At 45.6% G+C, this 12634-nt stretch overlaps 1 protein-coding gene across 1 annotated transcript in view; it reads right to left on the bottom strand.

The window, feature by feature from the left end:
• ACTL6A (actin like 6A) overlaps positions 1–12634 on the bottom strand; it is a 126440-nt gene that overhangs the window by 70070 nt on the left and 43736 nt on the right. Inside the window, exons 6-8 of the mRNA XM_078665363.1 lie at positions 11850–11944; positions 7902–8008; positions 7728–7817 (exon numbers count right to left, since the gene is read on the bottom strand). Of these exons, the coding sequence (XP_078521489.1) occupies positions 7728–7817; positions 7902–8008; positions 11850–11944 (292 nt within the window). The remainder of the gene's footprint in view (positions 1–7727; positions 7818–7901; positions 8009–11849; positions 11945–12634) is intronic.

Raw genomic sequence — 12634 nt, 5'->3', positions numbered from 1 at the left:
AACAAGCAAAGAGTTGGTCCGGAAGGACGGATGAAAGGCCTTCAGTGCCAAGTGAACAGCTCGGAGTTCCAGGAAATTGATGTGGTACGTGGACTCCGTCGGGGACCACGTCCCTTGAATCTGTAAATCTCCGGAGTGCGCCCCCCAGCCGTGGAGTCACGATAGTCTGCGTGGGAATGTCCTTGTGGAAGGGAACCCCTCTGAGGAGATTCTCCGCTGAACACCACCACTTCAGAGACTGAAGAGCATGCAGAGACAGTCGTATCTTGTCGTCCCAAGACCCTTTCCTCTGATCCCACTGATCCTCCAAGCACTTCTGCAATGGTCTCATGTGTAACCGGGCGTGTGGCGTGAGGAAGATACAAGAGGCTATCAACCCCAGTAGAGAAGACACCGTCCTCACTGTTGTAGATGGAGCGGTTATAAGAGCCTGAGCCTTCCGAAGGAGTGATAATCGCCTCTCCTCCGAAGGAGACACGCTTGCCGACAGCGTATTGATGGAGGCTCCCAAGTATTGTATGCACTGGACCGGAGTCGGGACAGACTTGGACATGTTGATGTGCAACCCCAGCTTGTTCAAGAGAACGCACGTCTTCCGGAAGTGCGCTTGAGCTTCCGAGAAGGAGGAGGCCTTGATCAACCAATTGTCCAGGTACGGGTAGACAAATACCTTGTTCTTCCTTAGGTGTGCAGCTACCACTGCCATGCACTTCGAGAATGTTCTGGGCGCAGACTTCAGTCTGAATGGCAGTACTGTGTACTGATAATGATTGGCGCCGACTTGGAATCGCAGGAACTTCCTGTGTTTGTGTGCAATGGGCACATGGAAGTACGCATCCTGTAGGTCTATAGCACATAGCCAGTCTCCCTGTTGCAGCGGAGGATAAATCCGATGTAACGACAGCATGCGAAATTTCTCTCTACGAATCCACTTGTTTGCTTGTCGCAAATCCAGAATGGGCCTGAACTCGTTCTTGTCCTTCTTGCGAACCAGGAAGAACCGGGAGTACAGACCTCTTCCTCTTTGAGACAGAGGTACATCTTCTATCGCCCTTTTCCTTAACAGGATATCTGCCTCCGCCTGGAGCTCGCGCAGTTGAAACTGCGAGCTGACCGGTGGAATTGATGGAGGCGGGCTGGTGAACCGAAGACTGTATCCATTGCAAACAATATTCAGCACCCACTTGTCCCGAGTAATTTTTCTCCACTCTGCTTGAAAAAATTGAACGCTTCCCCCCACCGGAGCGGGTAACGGATGTAGGGGAAGTAACCGCTCAGGGTCGAGACCCGGCCGCGCCTTTGTTCGCTGTAGAGGACTGCTGACCTCCTCTACCCTTCTGGCGCTTCTGGAAGGGCCTACGGAACTGCTGCTGTTGTTGCTGCTGCTGTCCCGAAGCCTGCCCTCACCCTCGCCCTCTGCCCCGAACCGTCTCTGGAACGGGCGGGTAGGCCATCTTATCTTTGGGCTTCTCCAAGCCCACAGCCGTCAGAGTCTCGGCCTCCGCTTTCATGCGGGCCATCTCATCGTCTGCATGCTTGCCGAACAGGGTTTCCCCCGAGAAGGGCAGATTGGCCACCCGCTGCTGGGCCTCCGGCTTGAGTGATGTGAGCCTGAGCCAAGCATGGCGCCGCTGGTTGATCCCATGACAGTACCCATGGGCCGCCAAAAGAGACATCAGCAGCCGCGCTGATGACCTGGTTCGAAACCAGCATCCCTTCCTTCAGGATCTCCAGGAAATCCTCCTTCTTATCTCGTGGTAGGAGTTCCGTGAACTGCTGGAGGGATTCCCACAGGGCACGATCATACCGCCCTAGCAAAGCCGCATCGCTAGAGGCCTTCATGGCCATAGATGCCGTCCCACAGGCCTTGCTGCCAGCTGAGTCGATCCATCGCCTCTCCTTATCAGGAGGCACGGTAGAAGACGGGGAGGTAAAATGTTGTTTCCTGGCTGCCGTCACTATAACGGAGTCCGGAATCGGGTCTATCCGCAGAAAAGCCAGGTCGGAATCCGGGGCCCTGTACTTCTTAAGAAGCGGGATGGAGCAGCTTTCATCACTGCAGGCGTGAGGAACAGCTCCTCCGCAGGCTCTACCAATCCTGGTACGAGCGGTAGTAAAGGGCGAGACAAATGATTCTTAGGAAGCGTCTCAAAAATCACGGATCGTAGGTGTTGGAGCCGTCACTGTGATTCCCAATTTTGCTGCACCCCTCAGGAGAACATCCTGGAACGTGCTGATGTTGTCCACAGGAGACACTCTCGTCTCCGGGGAGTCCGACAAAGTCGGGGAGTAGGACCTGGTCCTGGAAGAGTCAGTGCGGGACCGTGATTCGCGCCTCCTGTGGCGCCGTCTTGACCTTGTGGAGGATCTGTGACAAATGCGCGATCTCCCCCTCCGTCCGGAGCGGGATCGCGACCTCCTTGGCTTCGGTCGCCCTGCCGGTTCCACCGGAACGGGTGACTTTAACTTGGCTGGGGCCCTCGGTCGAGGGGTCCCCTTAGGAGGAGTCGGATATCGTGGCAATGAAACTGTCCTCGGAGGAATCAGAGGAAGCTTGTCAGCCGGCAGCTGAGGTTGAGGTTGAGGCTGAGGCTGAGTATGAGGTGGAAGTGGTGGAAGTGGAGGCGGGGTGGGAGCCCGCGGAGTAAGTCCTCTCGGTAATGGAGGAGGAGGAGTCGTAACTGTCTTCGGCCTAGCAGGGGTATACACAACAGAGTACACCGAGCCCGGTGACCCGCCCTCCTTACTAGGCTGGGACTTTGGAGAGTCTCCCAAAGGCACTTGACGCCTGCCAGACTGACTCCTGGCACCTCTCGACGTAGAGTACTCGACGCCGACGAAATCGTCACCGGAGACCTCGACGGCGGTCTGTTCAGTCCCCTCGACGCCGAGCGGCGACGTCTCTTCGACCCAGAGCCCTGGGGAGACGGGGAGCAGACTGCAGTCATCCCTCTCGACGCCGTCATCGGTGCAATCGACGCAGGTGGAGAATGGGGACGTTTGCTAGTCTACCTGCCCCTGGGGAGCCCCCCAGAGGCCTCAGCATGGGCAGAGGAAGCCCCTCCAGACCCACCTTGCGCATTCAGTCTTCTGTCTTCGATGCCCTGAAGCCTGATCTTCATCCTATCCCTCAGGGGCCTGCTAGAGAAACCCTGGCAGATGTCACACTCCTCTGGGACATGAGATGAAGGAAGGCAGATGATACACACCTCGTGTGGGTCCGACTTGGCCTTCTTCCTGGAGCACTCAGGGCATTTGTCGAATAATGCAGGCATATTGACCTTAAAGAGTGCCCCAAAACACACACCAGGAAGCAAAGCCTCAAAGTACTTCAGAAAAGTACTCAAATATGTGAAAAAAATCACCAATAAACCCTTGAAAAGGGAGAGCTCAATGCTCCAGGGTCCTGCTTGCAGGAGCCGGAAAAAAGAACTGAAAGTAAAAAGGGACCTGCAGTGCATTCTGGGATACTGTGAAGTTCTGGAAAGTTCTCTTAAAGGCACAGTATCCTGTTCTGAGCCACATAATGGCAGCCTATGGGGCTTGTCTGTCCATGTCTTCCTCTCTATCATTCCAGAGGGGTTTTGCAGTTAAAGCAAGGGAAATCTGGACAGGCTTTGCTGTTTGTGGGTTTTTGGTGGAATTTCTAGTTGAAGTACTGGACAGTGTAGCCTGTGGATATAGGCTGCATTATCTGTCTTTAATTCTCTCTTAAGTGTCTGTGCAGTTCTGCATTTTTCGACACCTTAAGAGATTATTTTTGATTGCTCCGGGGTCCACGCACATGGGCGGGACTATTCACTAGATTATGACTATACACAGAGATCCCCTACTACAGAAATACTATTACAAAATGCACTTCATTATGCAGCATAAATTGCCTTTTCTTGCTGCATAATTTACTCAAACCTGTATCATAATTTGTCTCTCTCCTGCCGCATAATTCCAGTGGCTCTGGTTATAGTCACTTGAGATAATTATAACTGGTGAATTTCTGCACCTTTGACGTTTTAAAACAATATGTTTTAACTGACATTTTCACCTCACGATAAAGTCAACCACAACATTTTATCTGTAACATGTTTCTAGAAAGCCTCTATGGATGTAGTCCCACAAAATATTAGTTGACAATCAAAAATGCCTTTTATATTTCCAGTTTCATAGTGTGTAGCACCACCCCTTTCAGATACCTCCTACATAGCTAACTGCAATGATTCAATGTAATCTGGCATATTCGGACGGTGATTTTTTCCTATATGGCTACATATCCCGACACATATTTCAACTTGTGCATCCATTCTTTTTTAAACCATTGCAGCTTTGGTGTTTTAGAGCCCACTTTTGTTCTGAACTGCTCATGTATGAGCTTACCATCCTCTCTAAAAGCTATTAAGTTTCCAAGAATTGTTTGTAAGATTCTACTAGTGTTGGTCGCAGCGGTCCTTTAATGTTTGTTCTTTACTACGTGTACCAGTCTTCAATTTTGCAATAACTGACAAGTTAGTATACCCAATGGCCTCTAAATTTTCTGAAGCAGTGATCTCTGAACATACAACCCAGTGTATCACCTCTCTGACAGTGTGGTATTCACTTAATTTGAAGCTTTTATAAAGTGGCCATGGTTTCTGGTGTGTATGGGCTCAGCATTCCAACTTTAGGAAGCAGGCTCTGTATACGAAATTGCCACTAGAGGGTTATACAGTGCAGAGTCCAGGGGGTTCCCAAGATCGTACAGGGCTCAATGTAAAACCCCAAAGAGCTCTGTTACTGGTAGTGTGGGTGAGCAGCCTTAGGCCTAACACAGAGGAGTGCAACACATTTATTGCACAACATTGACCAATAATGGACACACGACTCAAGAAGATGATCCACACCAATTTTAGAAAAATATACTTTGTTAGTATTTTATTTTAAAACCAGAGTCTTCTCAATAGGGAAAGTACGTTTTAAAATAAAAATACTTTTCACTCTGAAAAAAAGGCACAGAAACTTTTCAGAACAGTTCAATGTTATCCTATGGAGAAAACAATATCCGGGTTAAACAGGTAATTAACACACTTACAGGTCTAGTCTTCAGGACTAAAGGACAGCAAGGGGGAAGGGTCAAGTGAGTACCAAAACCACACCCAGCGGCACATGGGCGCCCGGGTTGCAGAAGTCAAAGTTGGATTTCGGCCCAATGCTTTTCAATTTAGACTGGGGTGCGCCTGGAACCACACTGCTTGCCGGTAGGTAAATCAGTTGCAGGGGCCATGCTTCAGGGGTTAGGACCAGCACAGGGGACCACAAAGCAGCACCAAACATGCACCACCAGCAGCACAGGGGCAGTCGGGTGCAGGCTGCAAAATCAGCATCGGGCGCCTAATGTTTTTCAATGGAGATTCTTCTTTTGGCAAACAGGCTGCAGGCATGGCACCGGAGGTTGCAGGCGAGAGACCAATGACAGCAGAGGTAATTAGAGATGAAGGGAGGCCATAGGAGCACCATCTGTTCAGCTCACCAAGGCCCAGGGACTTCGGGTGCAGGGGTGTCTTTTTCAGTCTTCTTACCGTAGCCGGTTGAGGTCAGGGGGAGCCTCTGGATTCGTACTGCAGGCACCAACATGGAGATCAGGAGAGGTCAGCCAACACTGAACTAGAGGTCAGGATGGCTGGGGACACTTCACTGCACAGGTGAGCCACTGATTCGGGCCGTTGGCATCGATTAATGAGTATGCCGGCGATGCGGATCCGGAGTCCTTAGAGTAGGTTTCTTCAGAACAGGTCCGTTGTCCAAGGGAGATTGGAGTTTTTTTTCCAAGGCAGCAGTCCTCCCTGGGTTTCTGTGCCAGACAGGTCACAGGTTCACAAATGCTAAAGACAGGCCGGTATAGCTGAAGTCAAGGCAGACGTCATCTTCAGTATTCTCTGCAGGGAAGTCTTCTTTCTCCTTAGGTTGTCGCAGATCTAGTTTCTAGGACTGGGGGTGCCACCTAAATACAAACAATAGGGGCATTGAATGAGAGTAGCAGGTAGGGCCAAAGGACACCTTACCTGGGGTGACTATACCATCAATCATGCCACCCTCCTGTAGTGGGGAACATGGACCTATCACAGATTGAAGGGGTCTCCCAATCTTCAAGATGGCATAAACTGAAAGATGTGCGGGTGAAGTTGGCAGTGTTGACCTCCTATTCTTCTAGGTTTTCCATGCGATTTTCCTGCTCAAAGTGGGGGTGTAGACCGGAGACTGCCATCTGCTGCTAGCAGCAGAGGCTGGGTATTGCATTACAAAGGCGGCAGGCCTTTGAAGCTTCCCCCTTTTGGCACTGGCTCATCCTAGGAGAGGTGGTGTGACACCTATGCCCAGGATGTGCATGGTTTCTGGTCCCTGAGAGCAGGGGCTCTCCAACCAGGGGTCCAGAAACATGTCTGGGGGTTGCTGGCTGCCTACAGCTGATCATAGGAGTAGTTTGGTTCCAAACAGTTTGGTACCTTGGTTCAGTAAAGCCATCCTGGTGCTGTGTAACTCGAGTTGTTGAGTTTCCAGCCCACGTACTCTCCATGGCTTCCCTGGCACTAACAATATTATGGAATGGACCCTAATATTGTAGAGGCATATCTGCTCATGTAGATCTGCCCTCACCTGTGGTATAGTGCACCCTGCCTTAGAGCTATAAGGCCTGCTAGAGGGGTGACTTACCTAGACCTTTAGGAGTGCCATGTCGAATTTGTCGTTTTCTCCCTCACAGGGACATGCAAGCTACAAGGGCAGTGGCACGGTCCAAGAAAGGGGTGTCCCAGGGGACCCTCCTCAGCTCCCAGGCCCTAGGTACCCAGGGTACCACTTACTAGGGATTTATAGGGGCAGAAGTACCAATTGTGGATATGTTTTTAGGGTAGAAGTACTGGCACAGGTGACATGGTTTGCAGGGACACTGCACTAAAATCGAAACCACCTCAAAACTAGGCAAAAAGTTGGTGAAAACCATGTAAAACGAGATACTTTCTCATATCAGCCATTTTGCATGCTTAGATTCAGGTCAAACTATTGAAGCCACTTGGGGCAGCCACCTGCAATTTATAATGTAATAGAACACATTTTTCTTGTAAACATGCTGATAACTACCTTGTTGTGTTGTGCATGAGCACTAACATCTACAGAAAGCAAAATTACAGGGAGGCATCTCCTTAGCGTTACGTTTCTACTGGTGCAGACTCTTAATTACTGAGACAACAAGTGGTTTTAATGCCACTGCAATAAAAAAGGGACAACATTGCCTGGTGCCCCACTACATCTACCAGTTTCTTAATATCACTCTGTCCATGAGGACCCTTGCAATGATTGTGCTATAAAATAGACTGGCAACGCATTAAACAAGTCTGAAATCAATCAAAATCGACATATCACAGAGAAACCCAATTGTCAGAACCAAGGAACACAGAAAATGAAAGTGGTATGTTGGCAAGCATACTCATTTTGATGCTAATAAAAGATTCTAATGACACAGTAATGTCCTATTACCACAGAAAACCATTTCAAATAATCAAGAATTACTTTTTTCATACTTCAAACACGACCTGCAGTATCCAATGTGCACGAAGCACTTAAAGAAGCATGGACACCACATGTCCAACAATCAAATGCACTGAAACTAAAAACCTTGAAAGTTAAATGCTTAACAATTCAACAGCAAATTTCTCATAAGTGCACTTAGCACCACCAAAGTGAAGAAAGAAAATACTCACATTACACATATAATTATGCCACGATCGCGTCACTTGTGGAAGCTTCTCCTTTCTTTTCCAATTTGCTGGTGAGCCCTCACGAACAGCCTCCTTAATAATGTATGCAACAAGTCAGTTTACAAATACAGATTATGAAAAGAAAAGCTTGGTACTAAAAACTGTGTAATGTCCCACCTTTGATGCAATCATGTAGGGAGGAATTAGTTCTACGTTCATTTCTTGGAACAGCTCTCTGCACTGCATAGTTATGAAATCACCCGCTAGCGGAGATTTGACAATTCCTGCAAAAGAAGATTGCAAATAGGAGATAAACTCAAGAAACCCCACATGTAAGTTGTTCCAATAAGACAAGCTCTGCAAAATCTATATAACTGTTTACCTTTAATAAGGCCTACACAAAGTTTAATAATTTTCTCATGAATAAAGGGGTAAAGAGAAGTCATGTGTCCTACCTCTACAAATTATCAACCTCCAATTTGTCCTCTACAGTCTAGATACTCTCGATGATCCTTTTAAAATGACAGACACATTCTATGCCTCTTTACCAGTATTGCACTCCTGTTCCCTGCCTGCAAATGTAATTCATCTAATATTGTGGGACCTACAAAAATAGTTGGATCATGAGACTCAGCATAAAACAAAATGACATTTCTCATGGCTTCATGTGACATCAGTTTCCAAAACCTCTGTTGCGATGTATGTAGTATATTATTTTGACCAAAACATATTATTCATAATATGTAAAGATTCTCTTTACAACTTTTTATCTTAGTTTTTTATGTACAATAATTTTATTTAAACATTCTTTTCCCACACATTTATACCTAAACTCCTAAACGAGAAAGATAAAGACATATATTCACTATATAAAATACAGAATAAAGAAAAAAACCTTAGAAATTCACTGAAAAAACCTAAGGTTACAGGGATATTATAGTTTGGCTCAGATTTCACTCCTACAGAACCAGTGAAATTCAGCAGTTATAGTGACCTGAGCTAACTTTAACTTACGTCCCAACAATGCACTGCTTATGACCTCACATATGTCACTCATGACATCACTCATGACATATTCCAGTGTTTTCTACACTTTTTTGTGTTAAATATATCCTAAGGTGCCACAAAAGTTAAATTAGTATACTTTGTGAACTACTAATAATTGATTCCTTTTTTTAACAGTTTATGAGAGTAGCTGTGTGACTGTGTATATCCGTGTGTGAGAGTCTTAGTGACTGTGGTTGTCTGAGTGACTGTACAGGTGTGAGTGGGTGTGTGAGTGGCTGTATGGGCATAGAAGTGGGTGTCTGATTAGCTGTGTGGGTGACTTATTGGCTGTGTGTGACTGTATGGGTGAGTAGGTGGGTGTCCGATGGCTGTGTGAGTGACTGGGTGTGTAAGTGGCTGCATGAGTGAGTTGCTGTATCAGCAAGTGAGTAGCTGTGGGAGTGGTTTTATTGATGTGTGAATGGGTATGCAAGTGAGTGTGTGAGTGGTTGTATGGGTGAGTGAGTGGCTTTGTTGAAGGGCTGTATGGGTGAGTGTGGCTGCGTGAGTGGCTGTATGGGTGAGTGACTGGTTATATGATCAGGCTCTATGAGTGAGTGTGTGAGTGGCTCAATGGATAAGTGAGTAGTTGTGTAAGTACTTGTATGGGTCTGTGAATGGGTATGCGAGTGGTTGTGTCAGTGTGTGAGCGGTAAGCATTTTAAACAAGTCCTTTAGCAGAGCTAATCTTATTCATTAATACATTTCTAAGAAACATGATTATATATTTTCGATTCTATGCATCAAGTTCTTCCAATTAAAGGAGATTTGAAGCAGTAGCTACTTATATTTCTTTAGCAATGGCTTTAACTGGATTTTTTTAATGACTTCCTGCTTGCTGGAAACATTTAACCCCCCACCTTTACTCTGAAAACGACTATAGATCATTCCTGTTCCCAAGAACTTCTAAGGAAAATACCACTGGATGCAGTTTCGGACAAATGAATTCTAGTTAAAAAAATTAAGCAGTGCTTCAAAAGTATGAAATTATGAACAGACTTTCAGTGTAACTAACATTATTATTATTATTATTATTATATACTCCCAAAATAGAAACGAAGTAAAACTGGTTGCTATTTTCATTTTAAACTGAAAATAACTGCATTTTCAGTGCCTCCGACAATTCGACAATTCTCACGCAAACGGTCACTGTGATGAGGGTTATCACTTGTATGGTAATGTCAAGGGACAGGTTGCAATGTACAGGGTCTTCCCCAGCATGCATGGCCTTCTCGTAATGGTGGAACATGGCTTAAAGAGTACATACAACAGACAGAATGCTGGATGTAACAGGTAGGATGGTGGGATTCTTTTTTTGTTGTTGTTTTTACTAGGACCCAGATGCAACAACAAATCTGGTTTGGGGACCTGGCACATGTAAAAGATCAATTTGCAACTTACCAGGGGTGTGGCAGTCCTCTGAAAGAAATGATGAGAAACCAGAGGGACGGAGTATGAAACAGCAAAATTCTAAGTAGGCCACTGTCTTTCAGAGAAGTAGAAACGCAAAGGCATAAGGCAAGGAAAGACTGTTGCATCCCAGACAGCTGTCTGAGGCCTGATCCTGCCATGCTTGCACCTGTCCCAGGCTGCCTTGCCTGCCCACTGAGTGACGGTTCTGCTTTCCACTACAGTGGATTACTGTTCTACAATTTACTTGCAATTTTCTTGTCACTAAATTGTTAGGGGATTAACGGTGCATACCTGACCAGCACACTGGCTGAGATGTTTTACTTGCATGCACCTCAAACCATAAGGCACCATATTAAAGTTAAATATGTGCATACAAAATATTAACTGCCTGATTATACATTTAGTGTTTAAATTGATTTACTCATGATGGATGTCAATCTTATGCCTCCTCCTCATCTACCTACACCAAAGAGTGCTCAGGTAAGAAGGTCAGCTTGACTGAGGTGGGAAATACTTCTGGCTGGGTGAAGCGGTCTCATATCGCCATGTTGGTGAGACACCATATGTTCATTTTTCAGCTTTCACCTGACAACAAAATGAGTTATTGGAATTGCAATCATGATTTGGTTCCTTTGAAACAAATTGACTGCTATACCTGATAACTGATTTGTACAAAAAGCTCAGGAATGGAACATGGTGTCCTGGTGACGGAGAGCTCCACCCAATTTTTACAAATATTCCCTCAATACCCCTTTGTTATTATGGTTACAATATGGAATCTGTGTTATTACAGTCCTGAATATTTATACTTGCATAAATGACAGAAAAGTAAGCTCTTTGCACTGTGAAGGAACTATCATTGTCCATTTCCTGCAGAATTGTTTAAGGAAGGGACTTACGATACACATGTGAAAGGTTCTATGCTGCTTTTTATGAGCTCTCTCACACTCTGTTTTTAATGTTCCTTTTGTTCTTTTTAAATTGCTGGCTAGTAAGCATAGATTTCACTTTTCCTTTTTATCACCAATATGCGATTATGGAACCATGGTGAGGTTCTGCCAGAGTCTAACTTTCACACTATTCTTTTTTTGTCTTGCAGGTTGCATGCACACCAACTGTTATCCTATAAAACAATTCCAGTTGTACTTCTTCACCTTAACAACCTGTAGAGGCACGAAGTGAGTGAGGAAGGAATAAATACTATCACCCTACATCTTCACTGGATATCAAGCAGCGTATTTAAGGTTATCACCTACTCAAAGAGGTCATCCTCATTTCTACTGTGAAAGTGGAGAATTTGCTAAGATGCTTATTCTATCATAAGCTAATGCTGCTTTTTCAATATGAAAATGTAGACATAACAATCTCTCATTTCCCTAATAATGAGCTGGAGAAGTACAACAAGTAGCAAACAGCTCTTTTCTTGTGCTGAGAAAACGTATATAATGAATCCAACTCACCTTAAGTTGTACAATGGCTTAGATACACCCTAAAAGCGGGGGCAATGCAAGCAAGAGGACTAGCAAAACACAGAAACTCATCACTGCTTGAAGTGAAAGGTCAACACTATGCCCAAAACAAGTAAAACAATGTTTAACCAAATTCCTGGAGCACTCTTGGAAACTGTTTAACCACCTATGGATACATTAATCAAAACTGGATCACCTTGCTGAAGCACATATCCATCGTGTACCGGAATGGCAGTGGTGTGCGTGGAACCACTATCCAAAATCAACCCTGTAGATCGGCCATTAGCAAATCTGGTTAAATAGGTTAAGGAACATAGAATAATGAACACAGAATATTAATAATGCAACCACGAGCATGACAATTCATTCTCTGAACATAGCAAACAGGAAAACTGCAAAGCCCTGAAACAAATAATAGATTCCCCCAAATTTAGCACAACTCAGCTAAACAGTCCTTTGGTGCATCAGGCAGGTTTAAAAAGTGGGGCCATCTAACATGTCAAAGAAGATAAAATTCACCCATGACAGTGTACAAAACAACAGAAACGACAACTCCAAATAAATGACAAAGTAGTGTAATTTACATAATTTACTGGACATAAAAACGTCTTTCAAGAGTAAGAAAGGGAGAGGGGCGTGGCTTCGGCATCACTTGAAATGGCCGCTTGACGGGGGAGCTTCGCCGCACCGGGGAAGTCACAGTCTTTCGGCGTTGGTTAGCGCCTCTCAGGTCCAGGAAACCGGCTGATCTGCAACAGAACCTGGGGGCATTATGAAGAGCTGCTTGCTGAAATGAAGTGCACTACGCTTCTCTAAATGTTCTGGTTGACACGGCTGCCTCGCAGAACAGCCACCATTTTGTATTTTCCACACAAGTGCCTGCCATGAGGCATGCTGGGAAGCTTAATTTTGGCATTTTCTTTTTGATTCCTGCATGATTGCGAGAGCCTTTGCAGCTTCATTCTTCAGCTTAATTTGTAA

Source organism: Lissotriton helveticus, chromosome 11, assembly GCF_964261635.1.
Source record: "Lissotriton helveticus chromosome 11, aLisHel1.1, whole genome shotgun sequence".
Classification (NCBI taxonomy): domain Eukaryota; kingdom Metazoa; phylum Chordata; class Amphibia; order Caudata; family Salamandridae; genus Lissotriton; species Lissotriton helveticus.
This window is presented reverse-complemented; position numbering and strand designations above follow the sequence as displayed.